Source organism: Eulemur rufifrons, chromosome 5 (assembly GCF_041146395.1).
Source record: "Eulemur rufifrons isolate Redbay chromosome 5, OSU_ERuf_1, whole genome shotgun sequence".
In the NCBI taxonomy this organism is placed as follows: Eukaryota; Metazoa; Chordata; class Mammalia; order Primates; family Lemuridae; genus Eulemur; species Eulemur rufifrons.
Window position 1 is genome coordinate 9,943,914 of NC_090987.1, and position 27,048 is coordinate 9,970,961.

The 27,048-nt window shown below is 40.2% G+C and overlaps 2 protein-coding genes across 6 annotated transcripts; both read right to left on the minus strand.

The window, feature by feature from the left end:
• Positions 1-1,931: 1,931 nt before the first annotated feature.
• On the minus strand, positions 1,932-10,261 carry LOC138383233 (serpin B13-like). Of its 5 annotated transcripts, none has more exons than XM_069467897.1 (7): positions 10,097-10,261; positions 9,176-9,232; positions 6,230-6,358; positions 5,746-5,868; positions 4,204-4,341; positions 3,828-3,983; positions 1,932-2,336 (listed from the first exon to the last, which is right to left on the minus strand). In XM_069467897.1, exons 1-7 carry the CDS (start codon positions 10,259-10,261, stop codon positions 1,932-1,934), a joined length of 1,173 nt encoding a protein of 390 aa, XP_069323998.1. The 5 variants fall into 5 exon arrangements, with proteins under 5 accessions (XP_069323998.1, XP_069323997.1, XP_069323996.1 ...); XM_069467896.1 differs by having other exon boundaries at positions 6,230-6,349; positions 9,164-9,232; XM_069467895.1 differs by having other exon boundaries at positions 9,164-9,232.
• Positions 10,262-22,569: 12,308 nt separating this feature from the next.
• On the minus strand, positions 22,570-24,092 carry LOC138383237 (serpin B12-like). The gene is made up of 2 exons (XM_069467905.1): positions 23,946-24,092; positions 22,570-22,974 (listed from the first exon to the last, which is right to left on the minus strand). The coding sequence occupies exons 1-2, from the start codon at positions 24,090-24,092 to the stop codon at positions 22,570-22,572; spliced, it is 552 nt and encodes a 183-aa protein (XP_069324006.1).
• Between the last annotated feature and the right edge of the window lie 2,956 nt (positions 24,093-27,048).

A 27,048-nucleotide genomic window follows, 5' to 3' on the forward strand; every position in this document is an offset into this window, starting at 1 on the left:
AAATTTTCTTACATTTGACACCAAAAGCATCTTCCTTAAAAGATAATACTGATAAATTGGACTCCAGTCACACTTCAAAAGATGCTATAAAACCATGATGAGACACTACTTCACACTTACTAGGATAGCAAAAATTAAAAGACTATAATAAGTATTGGCAAAGATGTAGAGAAATTGGAACCCTCATACATTGCTGTTGTATTGTAATATGATGCAGCTGCTTTGGAAAATAATTTAGCAATTCCTCAAAATGACAAACACAGAGATATCATATGACCCAGCGATTCCATTCCTAAGTATATACCCAGAAGAAATGAAAATATATGTCCACACAAAACCTTGTCTACAAAATGCTCATAGCATCATTATTCATAAGAGGCAAAAAGTCAAATACAAATGTTTATCAACTAATGAATAAACAAAATCTGTTATATCCTATAGTGGAACGTTACTTAGCCATGAAAAGGAATGAAGTATTGATTCATGATACAATTTGAATGAACCTTGAAAACATCATGCTGAGTGGAGCCCATTCTACTAAGTGAAGTATCACAAGAATGGAAAAACAAGAACCACATGTACTCACCATCAAATTGGTACTAACTGATTAACACTTTCGTGTATATACGGTAGTAACATTCATCGGGTGTCAGGCGGGTTGGGGGAGAAAAGGGGATGGGTAAATTCACACCTAATGGGTACAATGCACGTTATCTGGGGGATGGGGATGGTACAAAAGCAATTTATGTAACCGAAATGTCTGTGCCCTTGTAATACTACAAAGGAAAGAAAGAAAAGAGAGAGAGAGAGAGAGAGAGAGAAAGAGGGAGGGTGGAAGGAAAGAAGGAAGGAAGGAGGGAGGGAAGAAATTAAAGAAAAAAATGCTCATGTAACTGACAATGGATAATATACTCAGTTAAAATGAAGATGAAAATACGGGAATCCTCTCTGTCTAATGTATTGTTTTATTTTGTCCTGACATTTGAGGTTTTTTTCTTTTACATCATAATTTTAATAGCTATATTAGAAGTTCACCATAGAGAAATCTCATTATTTATTTAACAAATTGAATTTGGAGTTTAAAATTTTTTTATTATAATTAATGCTGTGAGGAACATTTTTATATAAATCTTTACATTTCAAATTATTTGCTTTGAATAAATTCTTGAATACAGAACTATTTGGTTAAAGTAAAGGGTTCTTATAAAAATATCTTTAATCAATATTTCTAAATTATTCTCAAGTTTATACTAATTTACTATTCAAACAATAGAGTATGCATTGGCCATTTTTCTCAACCCAGAAAAAGTTTCTTAAAAAAAAATTATACAGTTTTGTTCTTAATATGCAGGAAATAAAAAGTAAAATGGGAAGTGATTACTTATTAGCTTATTCTGACATTTGAGTTTTAATTTACATTTTGCCACTGTATTTCTAAATTTTCCTTCCTATGTTGCAGTTTGCCACAATATCTTTTGAAAAAGAAAAAAGTAACACAGGAATTGAGTAAACTATTACTTTATTTTACTTGTATATTACAATATGCCAAAATACTAGAATTAGGACCCCCAAAATCACTAGCTCATACTCTCGTTACGGAAGAGACTGCTGCTTTTCTTTAGTGCACAAAACTGCAAGACATTGATTTACTTTCAAAAGAAATCAAGGAGAGATTATCAATGAGCTCTGGTTTATTCGCCTTATGCCTGGCACAAACAAAAGGATGTTTCACTTTCAAAAAGTTTTAAACACACACACACACACACACACACACACTATTACAGTCATTAAATCATTGATTTGATTGTAGGATTGGAATGCAAGAGAGTAAAACAGAATTTACAAGAACAGACGATTTCCATAATCACATGACTACTCTAACACTGGTGGCTGTCTTTTCTAAGAGCAGCAATGCCACGGCAATGACTGTCTTAAGGAGAAGAAAATCTGCCAAAGAAGAGGATGCTGTTGGACTCATTGTGCTTGATGAAGAACAGGAAGGGATGATCACAGTGAACATTTTCAACACCTGGTGCTGATGTGACATTGAAGCCTACACCAGTGGCAGCTGCAGCCTCAGTGCCTTCCTCAGTGACCACGATGAAGGAGCTGTGCAGGAACTTCTGGGCATGCAACCCGGAGCGTGGGGACATTCCTGAATAGTCGGCTCTGCGCTCAGTGAAAGCATCGCCCATGCCCATGGCTGCCAGGACCGCCTCAAGGTCATAACGCTCCTCCACTTGGAACCGGGGCAAGTGTAAGCTCACATTCCTTTCTTCCATATGCCCTGGGCTGGTCCACTCTACTAACTGCTCAGGACTTATTTTATCTATAATCTTTTTTTTTTTTAAAAAAAAAAAAAAGGAGAGCAGAATAGCATGCTTATCAATAAAAATTTAAAACAGTATAACACTGATTTGTATTTATCAAAAGTTATTAATTTTAGTTAATAAATAAAAGTAAAATTTTCATTTCACTAGACTCTTGTCTTTATATAGTAGGCAGTTGTCATATTTCTCTAGTTAAATCATCTGCGTATATGTGAAAATCCAATAACATTAAATGAATTTTTAAATATTAAAAGTAAGTCATTTCTTATTCCATCAATCTAATACAAATTATTTCATTTCTTACTATCCTCCTCTAGTCTATGTATGCGCATATATATATTTACATAGTTGCAATCACAGTGAATGTCCATTTTATTTGATATAATATGAACTTTTTCACACAACTGCATCTCTCTCTTAAACATCTTTAAACTGCTAGATAATATTCCCATTAAGTTGATGATTTTTACCTAATATTCATCTATTCATTCACTTTACAAGCATGTGGTATGTATCAGGCATTATGATAGATGCTGATGGATACTGCAGGTACAAAAATAACAAGTACTATAAATTTAAAACTAGGCATCCTAGTGTATTTGATACTGAAATTACTGATTTGACTCAAAAGGCAATTTTTTTTTCTTCTGAATTATTTCTTTAGGGTAATTCCCACAACTGGGGTTTTTGAGTCAGAGTATAAATCCTCTTAAACCTCTTATACATAGTGCCATTTTGTCGTCCCAAAATATTTTCTAACTTAAAATGCTACTAGCAATGTTTCACAGCAATAGCACAGCATGTAATAGTGTAATAATATAGCAGCTATCATTTATTGAGTGCTAAACCCACTCTAGGCTACATTTCTCTAATCATTACAACAACACTGCCCATTAAGCACCATGGAGCCCACTTTGCAGAGGGAAAATATTGAAGTTCAAGAAAGTTAAGAGGCTTCAAAGATCAGAAAGCTACTAGAGGAACAGAGTTTGAAACAAAGCCTTCCTAATTTTCAAAATATGGGACCCTAGCTCCATAAATTTTTTAACTGCAAAATGGCTGAGATTAAATCAATGGGTTCAAGACCAAGGGTCTAAGAAATTCAGAAGATCCAAGAGTTAACTGAATACCATGCAAAATTGGCTGAATATGTGCATATGTGATTGTTTTTTCTAGGAAAGGAGCCCACAGGTATCAACCAGTTCTCAGAATGGTAGGTCATCTTTAAAACTTCCATAAAATTCTTAAATGCTCATTTTAGCTCATCCACAAATATTTTAGTACTGTTTCTTCTCAACAGACCAGACACATACTATTTAATACTCCTCTTTGGACATCCACCTGTAGCTGCTGCATGGAGTCAGAAACACTTTCTACTTTGCGCTGCCAAACACCAGCTCCCACTCAGAAACCCTGTTTCCAGGCTCACCCAGAACAAGCTCTGGAACACAAAGCCTCAGGAAATGAAAGCAAGAATAGGGAGATGCAAGTGTTTACCTTCTCCAGACCATCTATGTCATTGGGCAGAAGCACGAACATGCGTAGGTCTTGGTTTTTATATGGAATCCCCACAATTTTGGCCTGCAAGTCCTCCAGGAAAGTGAAGCTCAAGGAATGGCTCTGTGTCATCATCTGCACAGATTTACTTGTACTCTGCAACAAATTAACAGAGCGCACAATGTCAAAAGACAAGAACAAAGACATAAGGCAACCAAGTGAACTCACCAAAATAATAGCTCGACCTAAAATAATGCTCAAGATCAGAGTCTCAGAATGAGCATTTGCTATCTACCAGTATACGTTCGCTCAAATATGACTTTAGATTTTACATTCCATGTGTGAGCACATCACATAAATAAATTAAGGACTGTACCTTATTCAACCAAAATTCCTCCTCCTTGGTATTTTCTTTCTTAAACTCCCTATCCCATTGCCCTTTAAAACAAACTGTGTTCACCAGCACCAGCTTGGTAGAGCTGCTAAGAGAGCCATCTGGAAACAGGTCTTTGATCTTTTTCTGCAAACAAATAACAACAAAAACAAATTGGCCCATCCTTCCAATTGCAGGTGATATGTGTGGCAGAATCAATGCACATGGACTTGACTGATCATTAAAAACACAGCCAGGTCAGCACCTGAAGGTCTTGCTGACAAGGGTTTGCTGGCAGAATCGGTAGGGAGGTTCTCACTTTGCCCATCGCCTATTTATCCCACTGGATAAATGGAGGTTGATGGTTAAGAGTCCAGACTCGGGGGTCAGATGCCTCTGTCAGCATCCAGTTTTGCCTCTTATCAGCTGAGAATCTTGGGTAAGTTATTTAAGCTCTCTGTGCCTCAGTTTCCAAATCTGTAAAATAGGAATAAAACCTTCCTCATAGCATTATTGAAAGGAGTAAATGATTTAATACGTGAAAGCACTTAAGACACCACCTAGCACATAGTAAGCACTCAGTGTTAGCTATTACTGTTCTTACCCATTGGATATAGTTACAACATGAGATTTAGAGACTATTTATTCTATTAGAATAGAAGTTGATATTTTTGTCTCTGGGTTCAGCCCGTTCCACACTAAATTCTAATAAATACCATTTGACCAACCTTTTGATAGACCCCTTTTTTTTCTGCTTCTTTTAATTTTCTTTCTTTGGACTAAGGATGAAGGGGAAAAAATGCACTCGGAAATAACAGAGGTCTCCCTGATAACCAGGATAAAAAATTCAGCTTTAAATAAAAACTCTAACACCAAAGTATCAGCTATTGCTCCTCAAAGTGTGTTTCCACATTAAAATTCCTCTTTGCTATCTCTTATGTGTTTGTCTAACATTTGTGGTTGAGAAGGGAGGATGGGGTACAGGGTTTGTCAAATTCTCAGTTGTGGATGGGCCTGAAAGTTGCTATCAACCCTGCAGGATGCTCAGGTGGAGACGAGGCCCACGTGGCCCCAGCTACAGGTAGCACAGACAGGTTTTGATGGGAGAGTTACATGTCTCTCACTTAACAGAGAAAAATTCTCTGACATTTCCACTTAAGGTGTCAGACTCAGAAACAAAGGTTCTAGTATAAAGGAAAGAACGTAAACCCAAGACAGGTGTGAGCCCACTCTCTGGAGCCCTCAAGATTTATGATCCATGGTCATATGCAAACAAATCTCCACAAGTATTTCCATGGAGTTGGCTTCCTGTGGTCCCCTCCCTGGCTCACCTTGGCCCACTCCACATTTGCTGAGACCACTGCACCATCTGCAGTGCCCTCCCCCACCCTCTACCCCCAGCCCTGCCCTTCCAATCCTGCAAAACCCATCTCAAGTTGCCTCCCAAAGCTTGTTCACCTGGCTCCCCATGCAGTGTGAAGCCCAGGGCTTCACTCCCAGCAGGTTGTCAAGAAAGTGTTTTTATGATGAATGACCCACACATACACTACCATTTGTTTGGCTTTCAACCCAGGAATTAATCTTCTTTCGACTTTCATCTGCTGCATTTACAAAATCAACAGGTTCCAGAGATGCATGGTAATATTTTTCAACATAATCTAAGTATTTCTTTAGGAGAAACAAGGAAGGAATAGAAAGAGGTTGAAAAATCAATTCATCAATTCCCAACATTTCCAAATAAAGTTATCTGTACATTAGGGATGACTCATGTCATAAGAGGGATTTTAAGGCCCTGGGCACATAACTTTTAATGCAGGTAAGATGGAGTTAAGGCAAAAGTCAGATTCAAATTGCCAGGATTAAAAAGAAGCTTCCTACGGTTCTCAATGTCTGGTGAGCAGGCCAGGAAAGCACAGCAGTGATGTGGGTGGAGCCAGACAGCCAGCAGCACATGTCCCCAGGACCACAGACCCAGCAGGGCCACCTGGCCACTCACAAACACAGATGTGGTAGACCCCGTAAAACTTGCCTGAAGGAAGAGGTATGTTTTCTCTCCAAACAGCCTGTTGCTTATGTTCAGTTCATAATCATTAGGGAGTTTGCTTATTTCAGTCAAAAACTTTTGGAATTGGTGGTGTATCTCTTCTGTCTTCTCAATCTTCAAAATGAAAATAAAAACTCAATGGGTTATCTTGGCAAAAACAAGCCTAGATTCTCCCGTAAGAGGGGGTAGCTGCTGCGTCTCTCCCTTAGTCTGGCAGCCTTGAGGGTGGTCCATGCATTTGGTGTGGCCCCCGTATAGCAGGTGGCTTTTACTCCAATCGCATTGTAATGTAACTCATGACCAATCTCAGTTTCAGAGAGACGCCTTCTCTGTCAGCCCAGCACGACAGATCTTGCTTCTCTGAGGTTGCATTTTGGGTCTCAAATGTATTTGCCCACCAAATGTTTCATAAACTTGTTTTTAGCTGCCCATAAGACTCTAACCACATCAGGAAAGTAGAGGATTCCCAGATAATTTTTACCCACTAAATCTTGAAAATTTCTGTTCTTGACAGTGGATAAGGAAAGTGAATCCTAATGGTATGAGTTAACCATTTATCAGAGTTACACACTGGGCTGAAGTGAGATTTATCCCTGTCTCGGGGGCAGTGGGCGGGGAACAAACTTTTCCAGACATTTCTGTAGGATGCATCAGTTTTCTGACTGAGGGCTGAGGAGTCTTCAGGGCAGAGCTGGCTGACCCAGCACACTTCCCTGGAACAGAGAGGAACATTGTCTCATTGCCTGTTGAACAATGTCTGAAAAACCTATTCCTGATCGAATATGAGAACAGAAAGACAATCTTCCTCTAGAATATGAAGCCCATGGAGTTTTTAGTTATTTATTTTATTCCTTTATTACTGATTCCCCAATGCCTAAAGTAGTATCTGACTCATAATAGATAGTTAATTTTTGCAAATAATTAATGAAGTTTTAAATACATTCAAATTGAAAATGTAAAAGTATGCTGCTCTAACAAAATATATGAGGCTGAATTTGACCTTTGGCTACTTTCTTGCTACTATGAGCTTTAATAGAGATGGCAATCATTCTCTGGCTGCTTAGGTTGGCTGGAGTGTGGTATGAGCAGATCAAGGTAGTATTGGAGCCTTTGGGGATGAGTGGATTGATGCAAAGAGAAGGTATTTCTAGCCAGAGCAATTATACAAGGAAAGTAAATAAAAGCCATCCAAATCCAAAGGAAAAAAGTAAAATTATCTCTGTTCACAGATGACATGATCTTATATGTAGGAAAAAAAAGATTACACACGAAAAACCTGTTAAAGCTAATCAATCATCTCAGCAAACTTGCAGACCACAAAATCTGCACACAAAAATTTGTTGTGTTTCTATGCACTATGACCAATACAAAAAAGAAATTAAGAAAACAGTCCCATTTACTATAACATCAAAAAGGATAAAATACTTAGGAATAAACTTACTAGGAGGTGAAAGACTAGTACACTGAAAACTACAAAATGTTACTGAAAGAAATAAAAATAAATACAAATAAATGGGAAAAATTCCATGTGCATGAGTTGGAAGACATAATACTGCTAAAATATCCACACTATTCAAAACAATCTTCACATTCAATGAAATCCCTGTCAAAATCCCAATGGCATTTTTTTCAGAAACAGAAAAAAAAGTCCTAAAATTTATATGGAGTTTAAAGGGATCCCAAATAGCCAAAACAATCTTGAAAAAGAACAAAGTTGGAGGCTTCATGCTTCCTGATTTCAAAACATACTACAAAGCAACAGTAATCAAGACAATGTGCTGCTAGCATGAAGACAAATGTATATACCAAGGGAACAGAATGAAGAGCCCAGAAATAAGCCCTCGGATATTGGCCAGATGATTTTCAACAAGGATGCCAAGACTACACAATTAGAAAAGGATAGTCATCAAAAAATGGTGCTGGGAAAATTGAACATCCAAAGGCAAAAGAACGAAGTTGGATATTTTCCTTACACCATATACAAAAATTAACTCAAAATGGATTAAAGACCTAAATGTAAGACATAAAACTATAAAACTACTAAAAAAAATAGGTGGAAATTTTCAAGGCATTGAATTTGGTAATGATTTCTTGGCTATGACATCAAAAGCACAGGCAACAAAAGCAAAATAAACAAAGGGGACTACATCAAACTGAAAAATGTGAAACAAAGGAAACCATCAACAGAGAGAAAACGCAACCTAGCCTTTCGGGATAATGAATGGCTCCCATTGCTGGGTGATTCGAGCCATGATTTTACGAGGGGCCTGACATGGGACTAGAAATACTGTCACAGCAGTTGTGTGCCCTTCCTGAGAACTCTGATCATCTCCTGATGCTAGCCCTGATCTAATGGACTTATTCCTCCACCAGCTTTGAGCAGACTGTCCTTTGAGTGAGGAATACTATTAACAGAAGGAACGCTGGAGCAGGAAAAGACCTCAGGAAGTCATTGGTTCTGTGCTAACCTTTTTTTTAGAGAAAACAGCAGGCAGCTAAAAATATGAATGGAATTTAGTAATAATATCACCTACTACCGCCACCACTGGATGAGTTACCCATGTGTTCCAGATGCTCCTACAGACACTTTACAGAGGCTGAAAGAAGATAACTTGCCCAAAATAGCATAGCTCTTACGTGACTGAGCCAGGGCTTGAACCAATCACTACAAAACCCAGGCAATCTGCCATGAGGACTTTTCAATGTAGTAGCCTTTGCCAGCTATATCATAGTGGTTATTATCCATTAAAGCTAAGGTCTCTTCTTAATATTAAGAATATTAAGCAACATTATTCGGCTACAGGGATTATTATTGCTTAATAATAGGTGTGAAGTGTTACCTCTTTCATGCCTTTGCAAGTCCTTCTCCCCATTGAGTCCAAAGCTGAAAAACACCAACCCTACGGAAGTGTGTAAGACGTGTCTCCTCACCTCTTTTTCTTCAGCCTTTCTTCTTGAGCTCTCAGTATCTTCTTCAGAGCAAAACACCTGTGAAGGACAGAAAATATTGTGGTGGTCAGAGCGAGAAAATCTCACACAGTCCGTCAGGGCAAAGTGGATGCTTGTTAAAGAAAGCTCCGACACTTCTCTCAAAATCATGGAAAGGTCTGGGTTTCCCACGGATGTCTTTTGAGGAGCCTGTGTTGGTTTATCCATTTGTGTTTTCCTCTTTCATGTGTCTTTTAAACACATCAAAGGATTATTATAGGCCGGGCGCGGTGGCTCACACCTGTAATCCTAGCACTCTGGGAGGCCTGAGGTGGGTGGGTCGCTCGAGGTCAGGAGTTCGAGACCAGCCTGAGCAAGAGTGAGACCCCGTCTCTACTAAAAATAGAAAGAAATTATCTGGCCAACTAAAAATATATGTAGAAAAAATTAGCTGGGCATGGTGGCGCATGCCTGTAGTCCCAGCTACTCGGGAGGCTGAGGCAGGAAGATCGCTTGAGCCCAGGAGTTTGAGGTTGCTGACGCCATGGCACTCACTCTAGCCCGAGCAACAGAGCGAGACTCTGTCTCAAAAAAAAAAAAAAAAAAAAAAGGATTATTATAAGGATTATGTCACTTTTTCCAGTGACTGTTGCTTTTCATGCTCTGCCTAATTATGAGTGTAATGGCTTTAGACGAGGTCACTCAACCAGTCCCACCGAAAGCAATTTCAAGCACCCAGAGGCAGGTGGCATGATGGTATTTGGAGAGGGAAGAGGGTTTCCCTGACAGACCTGAAATTGCTCCATGTCTTGATAGGTTTTGTTTCCTGGCCCACGGGTCAAGACAAGCATGGCTTCAACATAAGGCCAAAAGCCTGACGCCTCGAAATGAGTCTGTGTATGTAAAGCAAGGAAGTCCCCCCACCTTCTGTAATTGGGAGGCGGTGGCTCCTCGGGTCCCCAGGAGGAGCATGCCGATGGCGGTTGAGATGCCCACAGGGGAAAAGAAGACATTGCCGTCACTTCTTTTCTTCAGCTCTTTGAAAAGATCAAACCCAAAATGAGTGCTGGCTGCGCCAAGTGAATCCATGATGGTTTTTGCGAGATCTAGAACAGCAACAAAACCATCAAAAGTGAGCATTTGAATTGCTTTGCGTCGCGGGAACATTTCCCACTTCCATCTCTGTTCTTGCACCGACCCAGAAACTAGGGATTTGACTCTCAGTGAAAGGTCACTGCTGCCTGCTTCTCACCCCTTCTCTTGGCCTCCTCTTGCCAGGAGACAACAATCAGCTGGAGTCTGGCATCACCCAGTCATGCTCAGTTCTCATTTCCCCAGGGAGCAGGGTTGACACCTTAATGGCTTTATTCTCACTTGTTCTCTGCCCAAACCTGCCTGCTCCTGCCTGCTTCTGCCTGCCACAGCCTCCCGCCTGTGCTAAGCTGCCCTGGGCAGACCCAGTGCTTGTCTAGTTGCCAGGCCCGGGATAAGGCAGGGACAAGGCATGGGGATCCCCACGGGCCCCAAGTGCAGGCAGTGCTCTCCCTTCCAGCCTAACAATAATAAGGCCAACAGTTGCATCCTTATCTGTTACTTTCTGTTTCTCAATTCACTCAAAATCCAGTCCAAAGAGTAGCAGGATTGATCAATTCTCTGAAATCTCAATCCCTAACTGCATGAAAACTTGACTCTGGGCTGAATTTTCCCTAAGGGGCAATGACATGTCCCTGTTCATGGATTATTAGGTGGGAGTGAAAGCATTTTCTTTTTTATACTTTTCTGCATTGTTTTAGGCTTGTCCATGAGCTTATGTTACTTTTGTTATCTCACAAAAAAAAATAATTTTTAAAGAGTAATTAACATTTACCAAAAATAAACAGGTAGAATAGGTTTTATATTTTCTTCATGACCAGCTACGTTATAACTAGTGAATAAAGGCTTTAAGAAGAATCTTAAAAAAAATAAAATAAGATTAATGTAGAATAAAGTTTTTGAAAGCCCACATACTTTCGGGGCTTTTGCTCTCAAGGGCTCACCCCTGCTAGGGCGTCCTGCATCTGATGTTAAACCTTCAGTCTCGGCCGGGAGTGGTGGCTCACGCCTGTAATCCTAGCACTCTGGGAGGCCGAGGTGGGAGGATTGTTTGAGCTCAGGAGTTCGAGACCAGCCTGAGCAAGAGCGAGACCCGATCTATACTAAAAGATAGAAAGAAATTGTATGGACAGCTAAATATATATATGGAAAAAATTAGCCAGGCATGGTGGCGCATGCCTGTAGGCTGAGACAGCAGGTTCCCTTGAGCTCAGGAGTTTGAGGTTGCTGTGAGCTAGGCTAACGCCACGGCACTCACTCTAGCCTGGGCAACAAAGTGAGACTCTGTTTCAAAAAAAAAAAAAAAAAAAAGCTTCAGTCTCAACCTCAGGTTTCCATGCAGATTAAATCAGAAATAAAATGAATCAACTTATTGTCAAGCAACATGAAGAAGATAAATTTTCATAGCCGTGTAGGCACTAAATTAAATAAAACCACCCCAAGGAAAGTCTGTGCACAATAAAGTACTTCTTTCAAATCAATAAACATCAGTGTTTTTATATACAAAAATCTTAAATTGGAACCAAAAGAAGAACTTACCCGACTTATGGAGAAACAGAGGTGGCTGAGCAAGGAAGGCGGAAGCATATGTAAATGGAGTAGCCAGATCCTTAATTTATAGCTCGCTCTCTCTGCCTCAGCACTGGTTTTCCACCTTGCATGCTCATTAAATTCCCCTGGGGAACTTTAAAAAAAAAAAAATCTATGCCCAAGCCCCACCCCCAACCAACTGAGTCAGCATCTCTGGAGTGGAAACTGGAAAACAAGAGTTTTTATTACCTCAGGTGATTCTCACGTGCACAAGGTTGGAAACCACTGGTATACATCCTGCTGAAGACGTAAATCAAATGTACACTTGCCGTACCACAGATGGACAGAGGTGTATCATGACAAGCCATTCTCTGTAATAGAGTTACCTCCGCAGTTGCATTACTTTGGTGTGCCAAATGTGGGGAAAAAAAAAAAATGAAAGAAAACTGCCTTGCTAGAAAAGAACAAGAAAAAGGAGTGAGAAGTGTTTTCTCAGGCACACACATACGCACAGACACACACACACACACACACACACACGCTTCTTCTCAAGTATCCTGTCCACTAATTACGAAATCTCTCATTTTAACTCATTCAATAAACAATTATTGAGTCTACTATGTACTAGACACTGTGCTAGACTCCAATAATTCATAAACACCCAACACCCTCACTGATTTCAGGAAAACAGTGCAACCAAAAAAGAAAAAAGAAAACAAAGAGCTCAGTAGGAAATTACACCTCCAGATTCCAGTTTTTCCTGCTAACCTTGGAGCATGTCTACTGGCTCTACCAGCTCATTAAAAGAAACAGCCCAGGGATTATTCTAGCTTTGATCCTCAGGACAGGATGTGAAGATTCAGGGTCATCGCTGGGCTGCAGCTCCTAGCAGGGCACATTAGCTCTGCCGGGTGCTGGGATGCCCGTTCTCAGGCCAGAGACCCCCAGCTAAAGAAACTCCTCAGAGACGCAGACTCAAAAGGGCATGGGTCATGTATGTACCAGTCTCCACACTCAAAATTTGTTTTTCTCAAAAATAAATTTTTTGATTAATGCTCTTTAAGCAAACTCAAAGCAGTATTTAATTCATTTTGCCTTTTAATTAGTCACCAAGAAACATGCAAATTGAGGAAGATTTAGAAACAATTAACAGTTATGGAGTTAACCCTAGAGGCCAATGAAATGGAAATGTTAGCTTTTTAAATGACATAAAATCTTTGATCTGGCAATAATGCTCATTTTTAATATCCCTATCAGTTTATGTCTTCTAATTTCTTTCTCTGTGGCCCCTAGACTTCCTGCTCTATTGCCCAGCCATTTCCATAGGCCGACTGCTTTGTCCTAAAGCTGTTTCTCTACCATCCTGCTTTCACAGGGAAACCTGGCTTTCCCTGAGGACAACCATATCCCCGCAAAGTCTTCTCTGAGGACAGCCACTCATACCTTGGGGTAAGGAAGAAAGCTCACAACTCCCATTTTCCCTCCTACTCTCACTTCTTCCAAGCCCTTCTTCCTTCAATCACCCTCGACGTTCCTTCCCCTTTGAAGACTTGCACAGTCAGGCTGGCCTGCCCTTGCCCAGCCACAGGCCCCTCTGGTGCTCTGCACAGGGCCTTCCTGTCCCCCCAGCTGCTCCCGCCACTCTGTACGCCCTCACCGTTCTTGCCTGTGGCGCCTCCCACTTCCCTGACCTTCCCCTTCCCCACCCTGTACTAGCCCACTCACGTGGTCACGCATTGGCTGCTGTCATCACCAGGAACTGCTGCTGTCCTAAATTTCTGAACACCAGAATACCTCCATCTGGTGACAGATTCTCATCTGTGTTCTCTCTAAACCTCATTTTCAGTGTTTTCACAACCTCCAATCATTGGAGCCCTCCCTATTCTTCTATTTTTATCAGTCTCTTCTTTCTAGTATCAAAACTGACCCAGAGGTAGAAAATACGTTGAAGATCAAGAATCATAAAAGTGGTTCCTATGCGTACAAGTGAGGAGAGCAAACAGGCCCTGAAGCAGAACACTGAAGGGCTCCCCACTCTGCTCCACAACTCTCAGTTTTGGTAAAACCTCTGCATGTCTGTTACCCACAGGGACTTGTAATGTTTTTCTTCTCTGACCCTAAGGTGTCCCAGCCAGATTCCCTTTGGCAGCCAGTACATCTGTCACCCTGCTGTTTTGGCTTGAAATTCAGAGATGCCCTTTTCTCAGGCAAATGATTCTCAGCTAAACAGGAGCCACCTGCCTGGGAAGCTACACACCACTCCTCCACCCGCCAGCCAGGCACACCTCAGACATGACTCACCAGCATAAGGGTATAAAAGGACAGCCCTCCCGTGTCAGGTAAAACAACTTTGTAGGGCACTTTCTGCTCCAGACCTTGAAGCCAATCTCTACAAACCACAGGACTGATCAAAACTTTTCCCTTGCCCTGTCCTGCTTCTCTCAAAGAAGTCCCTGCCCTCCACCCCCACAAACCACCCCCCTATACACAAATTACCTGAACAAAAATCTCTCTCTTTGACTCTGCTTCTAGGGTACCTGACCTAAGATGAAAGTGTTTTAATATCTAGCCCAAGCCCCTTGCTGTTTTTGCTTTCCAAACATTTCTTTATAATTCTTGCATTCTTTTTTTTTTCTCTCCGCATTCTTTAGATAATATTTAGATAATATTTTTAATCAGTTTATAAAGACCTATGATAAATTCTCTTGGATTGGGAATCTTTAGAATTAATAAATTAAGTGTGAAAAATTATCACCTTTGTATACTGAGCAAAGAGCATGCTCATCTTACATGCCCATCAATAGAGTCTATAGATAGAAAGAGCTAGAGGGAGAGAGGGAGAGAGAGGGGGTAAACCAGTTCCTTCTTTGTGATCAAAACAAGTGAGGTAAGCTTGCTATCACTGCTTCCATTCAAAATTGAACCAGAGACCCTGGCAAGTACAATAAGGCAATTATTTAATTGATTAATTAGTTTATTATTTAAAAGGTAAGAGGATTTGAAAGGGAAAATAAAATCATCATTCACAAAGAAATTGAGATATACATTAAAATTTAGAAAGTGAATTTCACAAGATTGCTGAATGCAAGGTCAATTTTAAAAAGCCAAGTATTTTTAATATGCTAGCAACATACAGTTAGAAACTCTTAAAATATATGATTTAGAAGAGCATGAAAAAGCTATGTGAGGTAATGTATATGTTAATTATCTAGATTTAGCCATTGCACAATGTTCTTAAATTTCAAAATATTGTTTTGCATGGTAAATACAATTTTATCTGTCAATTAAATAAATAAAATAAGAAAAAAATCACATACCTAGTAAATATGAAAAATGTGTAAGCCTGTATATAGAAAAAGATTAAACATAATTGAGAGAAATTAAGAAGACTAAGTGGAGGGATATATTTTATTTATGATTTGGAAGATTCAATATTGTAACAACGACAATTTTCTCAAAATTGATCACAGCAATCTCAATCAAAATCCCAGGAAGTTCATTTTTCAAAAAATTGGCTATCTGATTCTAAATTTTTATGAAATAGCAAAGGGCCAATAATAGCCAAAACACTTTCGATGGTGAAGGAGGAGGAGGTAAGACCTGCTCTATCTATAACAAGACTTATTAAATAATTGGCAAAGGATAGGCCAGACCAGAGTCCCAGGAAAGTTTTGATGCATATGTGCACACTTTATTTTTTTTTAAAGTGTTGTTGCAGAGCAGTGGGGAAAGAGTGGTCTCTTTAATAAATTATGCTGAGTTCATTGAATACCTATATGGGGAAAAAAAGGAATCTTGACTCCTATCTAACACCATATACAAATCCCCATCATAAATGGATTGCAGAGCTAAACGGAGCACACAAAAGCATTTACAATAATAGTAAAGTTTAACAAATTGTACCATGTAAAATTTAAAAGCTCTCATTAATCAAAAGACACTATCAAAGTTGAACATGTATATGCCCCATGACCTAGCAATTCCACCTCAGTTGTACACCCAACACAGATGTGTGTCCATAGGCACCAGGATACATGTAAAAGAATGTTCATAGCAGAATTATTTATAATAGCCAAATACTGAAAACCCAAATGTGCATGAACAGTGGAATGTGTAAATAAATAATATGCTCACACAATTAAATACTACACAGTAATGTCAATGAACAAGCTAAAGCTATAGACAACAAAATAGGTGAGTTTCACAAACATTATTGAAAAAAAGAAGCCAAATGTAAAAGAATACATACTGTATGATTCTATTTATATGAAGTTCAAAGGCAGGCAAAACTAAATTATAGTGCTTCAAACCAGCACAGTGGTTATATTTTGAAGAAGGTGAAAGGTAATAATTGGAAAGGGACACAAGTGGGTGTTTTGGGGTGATGCTAATGCCCCATTTCTTCACCTGGGTGGTGGCCGTGTGGGCGTTCATTGTGATAATACATTGAGCTATATGTCAATATTTCCATATTTTTGTGTTATTCATCACAAAAAATTTCTTATTCAATTTATTCATAGATATTTTATAGTTTTGATGTTGTTATGAATAAGGTCTTTGGTTTTTCCATTTATCCATTTAAGCATCTACTCTGCCTCAGATACTGCTTTAGCTACTGAGGTACAGCAATGAATACGGTGTAAAGGGTCCTTTCTCTCATTTAAATTCACATTGTATTGGGGAGATGCATACAATAAATAAATAAGATAATTTCAAATAGAATTAGGCGTTGTGAATTAAATAAATCATTATGTTTGTAAATAGTTATTACTGGTGTATAAGAAAACTTTTTTTTTTTTTGGATGTCTAGCAAATCATCTTGAAGAACATTCTTTTTTGGTAAAGTGTCAGCTTATTCGCTGGATTTTCTAGAAACATGATCATAAAATCTCTGCTTAATGGTTTGGTCTCTCTTTACCAATATTTATTCCTCTGATAGAACCATTTCTCAACACAATGAAAGACACCTAATTTCAAATTTCTGTGCACATAGATCAACAAGCAAAGCAGCAAGGCAGCATTTATTTTGTTTTAAAAACTGCACTTAACTGTACCAACAGAAGAGGGCACTCTTGAACCAAGAAACCAGAGTATGGTACCCACTCACCTTCATAAAGTTGCCTGTCATTTTTAGTCCAAAAATCCAACACATTTTAGTACGAACAGGAAAAGTTACTCAAGAAATATGCAAAACTGCTGTAAGAAGAAAACAGTGAGAATCAAAACTTTTCAGCTGACGAAAATACTGCCCAGGAGATCAACCATACCTGGCGGCGGAGAAAGCTGCAACGTAACACTCCCTTATGGATTAAATATCATTTGAAAAGCGATCGTGACTGGGAAGAATGCTACAAATCACACTTTCAAAAACCCAGAATAAACATGAATAACAAAACAACAACAAAAAGAAAGATGTGTAAAGAGATCTGTCTGAACTCAAGAAATTATAGAAATAACAAAATCATCTCGAAAATAAGAAAAAGTACAATAAGGAGCATAGAGAACAAAAACAAAATAAAGAAAGGACTAAAAGGATAAAAGAGAGAGAAATAGAAACAGGCGAAAAAAAATCTATAATACGTGTAATTGTACAATATGGGCTTGAATGGTTGAGGGTCCACTTTTGCGGATTTTCTTCCACCTCTGCCACCTCTGAGACAGCTAAACCAGTCTCTCCTCAGCCTGCTCAATGTGAAGATGACGACAATGAAGAACTTTGAATATTTTCTCTTCCTTACAATTTTCTTTATAACACTTCTTTTCTCTAGCTTGCTTTATTGTAAGAGTACAGTATATAATACAATGTATAATACACAAAATATGTGTTCATCGGCTGTTAATGCTATCAGTAAGGCTTCCAGTCAACAGCAGGCTGTTAGCAGTAAAGTTTTGGAGGAGTCAAAAGTTATGTGTGGATTTTTGACCCTCTAACTCCATTTGTTCAAGGGTCAACTGTGGTCCCTGAAGTACAAAAACAAAAGAGTGGAGTAGAAATGATATTGTATTTAAAGCTATAATCCAAGAAAGTATTTCAAAAATGAAAAAAAAATACTGAATCTATATATTGAAATCGTCCACAATGTACCTCGAAAAATTAGCCCTGAATGATGAAGTCTAAGACCTATTAGAAAATCTATTAGTTTTTAACATCTCCAGAGAGAGAAGAAAGAGAGAGAGAAAGAGAGGGAAAGAATGAATCAAATCATTATAAAAAATAATCAAGCTGATATTAGACTGCTTGAGAGCAACATACAGATCAGCAGAACAATATTTAAAGAAACTCAAAGAACGTCCAAATTAAGAATTTTATAACCCAACAAGTACTCTTTCATAAATCAAGACCATGGAGAAACAGTGTTAAGCTGTCAGAAATTTAGAGAACATTGACTTGTTAGCCTTTCTTGAGGAATCTACCAGAGGATGTGTTTCATCTAACAACAACAAAAATGATTGGACAAACTTGGGTAGAAGACTTATAAAGTGCACAAATATGTTTTATTGTAGCTCTAAGACATAGCAAACATGGAAATAAGGGTAGAAAATAATACATATTATATATTTTATATGTTCTTCCAAAATAGAAAAAAATGACTGCAAAAAGTGGGAGGAGATGCTAGGAAGAAAGAGAAGGTACAATAAGTCCATTGATTATTGCCCAGGCAATAGACAAGAGGCAACTGATATCACTTAAAAATGATAAAAACCTGAGTAAGGAAAAAAGTAGTGTGAGGCCATTAGATAATAAGATGGTATAAAAATAATATCTAGTACAAAAGACACAAACTTTTCTGATATCACAAGGAAAAATTAAAAAGAGAAAAAATAGTGAAATAGCAAGATAATATGACTCTAAAGCTCATATAGAAAAATAAGCAAACAAGAATAAGTAGCAAAGCACTGCAAAGGAAAAGTAATAAAGCTTCAGTCACTAAAACACTGATATTGGCACATGAATAGAGAGATCAAAGGAAGAGGACAGAAAGTTCATACATAGACCAAAGCACATGTGTACTTGGTATATGACATGACACATACAAAACTTAGTATATGATAAACTGGATATCTCAAATCCCTGAAAGACAAATGTTTTAATAAGTGGCATTGGACAACTGGAGAGCCACCTGGGACAAATAAGATAGGACGCATACTTTACCTGACATGCCAGAACAAACTCTAATTGAATCAGAGATCTAAATTTTAGAAATGAAACTATACAGGTAAAAGAAAAAAACACGGATAAATTCCTACAAACCTGGAAGGAGACAAAGTCTGATTTAAAACCTGGAAGCGCCGGTGCAGTGGCTCACGCCTATAATCCCAGCATTTGGGAAGGCCATGGGAGGAGGATCACTTGAGGTCAGGAGTTCTAAACCAGCCTGGGCAAATAATGAGAACCCCCACCTCTACAAAAAATTTTTTTAAAAAACACACCAGGCGTGCTGATACCCATCTGTAGTCCCAACTGCCCAGGGGCTAAGCAGGGAGGATCGCCTGAGCCCGGGAGCTCAAGGCTGCGGTGAGCTATGATCACATCACTGAACTCCAGTCCAGGTGACAGAGCAAGAACCTGTCTCAAAAATAAATTAATTCAATTCAATTCAATTCAAAAAACCTGGAGGCAATAAAAGATTGGTAAATTCAGCTTACAAAAATTAAAAAGATAGATTCAATAAGCAAAGTCAAAAAGAAATGACAAACTGAGAAAAGGGTTTTTGCTAATTCTAATGCAGAAGGCTAATCTTCCCAACGCATAAAGACCTCTCTAACATCAGGAAGAAAAACAAACACCTACATAACACTGTTTGACCTATTAACTCTGTTGAGGTTGGTATCTTTCTTTCATGTGGTTATTTCCTTTAAATATTTGGTAGCTAGGTTATAGGCTTATCTTTGCATTTGAGATTCCTCATTAGGCTGTCTGTGAATACTGCTTTGAGGTTTACCACAGCCTGCCTTGGCAATTTAGCACTAGGAAGGGTAGACTGTGCTTTCAGGCAAGTGTACAAGTGGTTTATAAACCTTCTGTGGAAACTTCTCCTATTCTTTCATACTGCCAGTCACCAGGGACACTGCTACGCCTCCATGACTCCGGCACACACTTACTGCCCCAGCCTTGGGGCAAAGGCATCTGCCACTCATTTCCTGGCACAAAACAGGGGCAGAAAAACACAGACTTGTCCGGCGCAGTCCTTGAACCAGCCACCACAATGGTCGCTAGGATGGAAAGAGCCAATGCCTGTCCTCATTCTCCCTAAGTCATAATTACAGAGTTTCGTTCAGTCTTCAAATGGCTGCAGAAAAAAAAAAAAAAAAAAAAACTGATAAGAAAGACAGAGGGGGAGAGAAAGCAGTGAGTACAAGAGAGAGATGTCCAGAATTTAGGTTGGCAGAGGTCTCATGTCTCTGAACTCAGGGAAGGCAGTAGTGCTAGGAAACAAGGCAGACTGAGGCGCAGGTGGGGTGACACAGGTGAGCCCTCGACTATGCCCCCCCATCCAGCCACATTAACTTGGAGTCAGCAGAAATATCTTCTATAGTCTGATGATCCGTTTGCTGTCGCTCTTTGGTTTTAGCATTGTTGTGAGTTTTCATCTTTTTTTATATGCCATCATATGTAACTATGATGGGAAGTTGGGAGAAATTATTGCTGGGGCAAGATATGTTTTCCCTATGTAACTCAGATGAATTGTTAGTTTCATGAAATACGTATTTCTGCATTTTTGGATGAAAGTTTTCAGGTTAAAGTTATATCACCAGAAAAAAGTCACTTGACAACACATTATATGCCTTTTAGCTAATAACAAAAGTGCTTTATTCGTTAAGAAGAAACATTATGATCACAGGTTTGTAAAGAATATGTTTACTGATTTACATAAAGATTTAAGAATCTTACTATTTCTCACGTTGTAAACAGATACATTTTCCCTCTCATGCCTCAAATTCTGAGAAATCCCAATATAAATGAAAAAAAAAAAATGCGTCTACCAAGTAAAAGAATAAGAACACAAGAAATACCAGGCAGTGCAGGCCAACAATATATGGTCGTGGTTACCCCGCCCAGCACCTGGCAGCCATGCCCAGGCAAGCGTGGAACCAGCCCTCCAAACGTCAGCCCCAAAAGGAACCCCGGGAGACACTAAGCTTTTGATTATCCGAGATAAATTTGACCCATGGGACGTGCATTCTGGGAAAAGCACTGCCTCAAACTGCTTGACATTACCAAGGACAAATCGTTTATACCGTAAATGAGCTTCAACAATGAGAACCTGGGGCTTGTCTCCCACAGCACAAAGAGATCCCTGGGGTGGGCGAGAACCGGGGAGGGAGGCCAGCCTCAGAGCAGGTGCAGTTAACCTGTCCCCTCCCCCGAGCGCCTCCACAGCCACATTTAACCCGCGCGGCAGCAGTCGGGAGGAGAGTCCAGGGCAGAGCAGGAACACTGGGCCACAACCAAGACCAGAAATTCGCCTCAGCGGAAAAGAGGCTGACTCAAAAGAGACTTGAGTTACACATGTCCGTGATCATTCCAGAGCGCCCAGGTAAGGCAAACTCCAGAGCTCAGACGGCCACAGCAGAGAACACAGGTCCCGACGCCGGGAGAAGGAACACCCGGGCGTCGGGCTTCAGCAGACTGGGGCTTGAGATGGAGCCAGTGGCCTTCCTGACAAGGGTTTCCGGGTGCGTCGTGCCCAGGCCCACGTTTGCTGTCACGATGTGGTCAGACATGAGGCTCAGGGAGGACACATAGGCCCAGAGGGCGGAGAGAGCGGAACGGGGGGCCCAGCAGTCCAGCAGGACGCAGCGCTGCTCCCCACACCTGAACACACCTGGGATGTAGGAGCAACGAGCCACAGCTGGGAATTCTCTGAGGGAGTGAAGAAGAGAGAGAGGAAAGTGCTCGATGATGGTGGCCTAGAGCAGCGGCCCCCAACCTTTTTAGCACCAGGGACTAGTTTCATGGAAGACAATTTTTCCACAGACGGGGTGGGGGAGTGGGCGGTGGAGCTCTGCAACCTGGTCCCTAACAGGCCACAGACCAGTCTGCAGCCCGGGGCTTGGGGACTGCAGCCCTAGGGGACTCAACAAGGAAAACTGAGACCGATCTCCTCTAAATCCGCTTGCCAACTCCTGGGTCAGTGTCAGGGTCACAAGACAAATCTCATTCTCCTGCTCTGTGCGAAATGAGTGCTGGCTGGGGGATTCATATATTCTTGAGCTGTCGCTTAGATACACCCCAAGCCCTCTCAGAGTCCTCACAGGGCATCCTCCATGCAGTAAGAAGACAGAAGAGGAAGAGGCAGAGCATCCTGACCAGTGACGGCCACAATTATAACTACCCTAGAAATAGAGCTGAGTTTCCTAAAGACATTCCAGTCAAACGTTTTCTCTTGCCATCTGTGAAAGTGGCTTCTGAGTTTGCCATCTCTTAGAATGGGTCTAATGACCTGAACTTTCAGGATAGGAGGTAGGTAACAAATAAAACCAAAACTACTCTCAATGGTGCTGACCTTCAGGTCGCAGAGGGTGAATTTATGGGCTTGAATGTTTAGGGCGGGGAAAGGTTAGGGAGGGAGCAAGGGCCCTTCAGTACCAACAGACTCAGATGAAAACAGATGCAGAGTGAGAGGAAGACAAGGATAGGCCCGGCTGATGGCCGGAGGAAGGGAGCAGTCAGCTTTAGATTTTGGCAAAAAGGCAAATTGCCCTTGTTATACGAGGGGAAGAGTGTATGGCCATTTTCCTCCAGCCCCCAAGTACTAGAGAGTGTGCCCCTTTCAAGGAGAGCAGACCCTTCCATAGAAGAGAATGGTTTGGGTTTTGTTGTGTCTGATGAAAAAGAGAAAAGGGTGGCAGACATTAAACTCCATGCATGATGGCATTGACTTTTCCATGCTGACAACTCCGCTGGCCGCCGCTGCCTCTGAGCCATTTTCATCCACCTCCACGAAGGTCTTGTGGACAATTTTTGACAAATATAAATTGGGAGTTGGAGAGATTCCAGTAAGATCAGCCCTCGTTTCATCAAAGATATCCGTGATGCCCATGTCTTGTAGAACAGAATTGAGATCGTAGCTGTCTTCCAGGGTGAACTGGGGGAAGGACACAGCTACCATTTTTTCATACAGGTTTTCTGAGCTGCTCCAGGCCACTATTTTTTCATAGGAGACTTTCCTTTCAAGCTACAAGAAGAAGGAAGTAATATTCATGGTCAGATTATGAGTCTGCAAAGAACATCCCAGTTACTTTAAGGTGCATGAGTCTGTTTCTACAGTCAGTGACAACCTTTGAGATCTTTCTCTAAGCCTCAGAATAGTCTGGTTCCATTTAAAACTCCTCCAAGCAAACATCTTTCCTCTTTACAAGAAGTTATGGGACAATTTGAGTTCTGGCATGCTTTGGTGTTTGACAGACGAGTGTTCAAAGCCCAGCGAAGCTCAGTTGATTAGTTGGGTGCTTTGCCCAAGCCCTAATATTCTGAAGTTAAATTTTTCTCTTCTAAAAAATAGAGGTAATACTATTATTAGGCTCTTGCAAAGATTAACAAAATAACGTGTGTAAAGTAGTTAACACAGTGAAGGCACATAGTAAATACTGAATAATGATTGTTATTGATATTATAATTACTATACCTGCTATATAGGCATTTCTGTCACTTTCTCCCTCTGTCCCTGTCTCTTTACCCCATTGGATAGTATGTAGCTGAGCTTCTCCAGCCTTCATTAATTCCTACCTAACAATCAATCTATTCCAGTGTCAAAATCTTTACTTCTGTCAAGGTACATGTGCCCAAAAACAAGATTCAGCTAAAGGGTCTTTAACTGAGCTAGAGAAAAATAGTCTGAGTATGTGGCCAGAAATCAGGATATACAGGGAGAACCCAGATCTCTTGCTTTGGAAAAATGGTTGCAGAGAACTATGAGATTAGAGAGGAAATGTCGATTCCAGTGTTTTTGGCATTTGTTCTTTAGGTCTAAATAGATGAGAAATACATATCTCATTTAATTCAGATTTTTATATACTCTTTGATATCTCTGATAGCTCAGGTACCACCCAAGTACCATCCTTCCTCAGGATGATAGATGGTAGATAGTGGTGTTCTCCAAAGATCTGTAATTACATATTTTGTAGAAACATGGAAATGAAGACTTACCTCTTCGAGACCCTTCAGGTTATCTTCCGAGTAAGACGGCAGCAGGACGAACATGGTGAGCTCCCCCTTGGTGTATCTCATCTCGAGGATCTGTGCCTTCAGCTCCTCTATGAAGCCAATTCTATACTGACCTTTTTGAGTCATCATCTTCACATTCTTCTTTTCATTCTGCAGGAGACAAAGCAGGAAGTCACAGGATGGCCATGGGAAGCTCACAAACTCACAGGACCCCAACTCTCCTGAGAACAGAGGTTCTGTAAGATGAGATGGGTCTGCAGCAGAAGCCCTGAGCCACACCGGTGATCCAGCCCGAGAGAGTCTGCCCTCTGATCGGTTGGCCCTTATGTGCCCAATACTGTATCTTTCCGTGTTTGTAACCAGTTGTTTAGTCGACTCTCTTTCCAACCACCTCCCACTGCCTGGTCAGCAGAAAGGAGCCCTGCCAGCTGTCCATCTTCAATGCCTGTCCCACCCTGCCTCTTGGCCTCACACCAGCCTGTCCCCTCTGGCCTGGAGGAGCCCACCACTGCACTGATGGGAGCCCTGGCTAAGCGATAATCATCTACATATTAAATAACAATACCTGCTCCAAAGGCGTCCTTCAGAGGAAGGACACCCCCAGGCACCTTAAACCTCACAATAACCTCTAGGTGGAGGATGAGGAGTCATCAGTCTACAGATGAGGACATTCAGCGCTTGAGAGGAAAACTTGTCCCCAGTAACAAGCTAATCAGATAACAAGTGGTTGGCTGGGATCCAACCCTTGTCCTTTCCTCCCATTCTAAGCCCAGTGGCTTAAAACACAGGTTTCTCAGGCAAATGCCCACAGATGTGAATCCTAATGCGTGAATTTGGTTAACTAAGTTAGCCTTTGCATTTTATCCCAGCAAATCCTAAGTGAAAATAATAATAACACTCATTTTATAATGTTATTTGGGGGAAATAATGAAATAATGAATGGAAAAATATGCAGTGTCATAGGTATTTGACACAAAAATGCCCAATGAACTTCATGTGCTTTTATTAATAGCAAAATGTTCTTATTATAGGTGTAAGCTGTAACTCAGAGAGCTAAGTTTTACTTTTAGTGAAGATTATGAGTTGAATAGCTAGAAAACCACGAGCTCTAATACAGTACCTCATTTAGAGAGAAAAGTGCATCAACTGTGTTTTCACAGTCAAAATATTTTTCCCATTTGGCCTTAAAGTAAACAGCATTCACCAGCACCAGCACAGTCGCATCATTCATAGTGTCCTTGCTGAAGAGTTCCTTGATTTTACCTAAAGAAAAGGTCCCAGAGAATATCCTCAGTATGAATTGTATCCAAGGTATTCATGTAGACATATTTTTTTTAATACAGCTTAACAACCTCAACATTAGAGAGTGTCTCATCCAAGAACTAACCTGAGAAGATTAAATCCCTTCTAGTCCTAGGTGGGGAGAAGTGGAGGTAAGCATGGGGGTGATGGGGTGGGGAGGAACCCTCTCCCTGGGGGCATCTGATTCAGAGCACTGTAACAGGGGAAATCTCCTCTGATTCTCTCTATCATTTGTGATTGGCACTGTCCTTAGACATCTCATACTATCGTTTGTCTTTCAAATTATAGATCCAGTCACCTGACTGTATGATAACCTCTTTCAGAAAAGAACTATGGTATAAACTTCCCATCTCAAGCACTCATCACAGCATAGTATATATGCTTACATATAAACCAAAATACATATAAATGTACTAGGCCATGATATAAAGCCTATTTTATTGGGACTTTCACATACCCTCTCTCATTCCATCCTACATAAACCATGAGAAGAAGATATTGTTATCCCTTCTTTATAAAAGAATAAACTGTATCCAGTGAGAGGTGAGGCCACATAGCCAGGAAACAACAGGACTAGCTAGGTTGGGTTCTTGGGCCTTCCAACTTTGGGCTCAGCTCTGGGGCTCCTTCTGCAACCAGCCCTGTGAACAAACGCAGGATGAACCCTCTGACATGTTTTCCCCATAGCTTTCCTGTGCCTTGGAGTCCCCAGCCAATTCTAAGTTGGCTCAAATTCAATCTGTTAAAGATAAATAACATGTGACTCTTCTCACTCTTCATTGATTTTATAGCATGAAATCCAGAGGATGCCAAGGAAGTTGTTGACCACCATTCCAGATGAACTTACCTCGTGGAATGCCATTGTCTTTTTCCCATAGAGTCTGTTGGCAATGCTGAGGGTATAGTTAGAGTCTGGCTGGTTGATTTGAGAGAATAGGACACTAAGCTCTGAATGAATCCTTCCAGCTTGGCTGCACTGAAGCATTAGTAAACAAATAATAATGTATTAAATTTCTTGATTTTTTGTCATTGAAGAGCTATAAAAAGGTGAAAACAACATCTAAAAAGTAAAATGTTTGTCTCTGAATAAAAAGGCCATAGATACAAGGAATCAAAGAGTTTAAAGCATTTCTTTTCTCTAGATTTTCTCTAGCACATCTCATCACTCTCTGACTTTGGTTGCAGTTTGTGTGCAGAATTGTAAGCTATTGCAAAACACACATGCACTTGTCGGTTCTAATAGTTTAATTCAAAAGCAGTTTTCACAAATGATAAGTATTTGAGGTGATAAATATGCTAATTAGCCTGATTTCATCATTCTACGGTGTATACCAATGTAGATGTGTATCCAAGCATCACATTGTACCCCATAAATTTATACAATTATTATTTGTCAATTAAAAATAGAATACAATTTTAAAAATTCCCCTTCCCCCAAAAAACAAAAGCAGTTTTCATAAATAAGCAGATCCTAGTGGGGTATTCAAGGCAATAATCTAAGTCTTATTGCCCTCTTTGTACTTAGAGAATTATTTCTCTTTAGTATCACACATTTTCAATGTTTCAGTTTTCTGTATGGCCATTTACTCAAACACTTCAGCCCTTAACTGACCTGACTTTACACAGTCATCTGCAGCAGTGCAATTCTGCTAAGCATGAAGCTTTGTTGTACTTGAAAGATAGCCAAGAATTCACGGACATTATAGGGGTTATGCCTGTATTTCCTAAAGCAATGGTTCCCAAATTATGGGCTTGGAACTCCAAATAATAAGCTGGGTTCTGT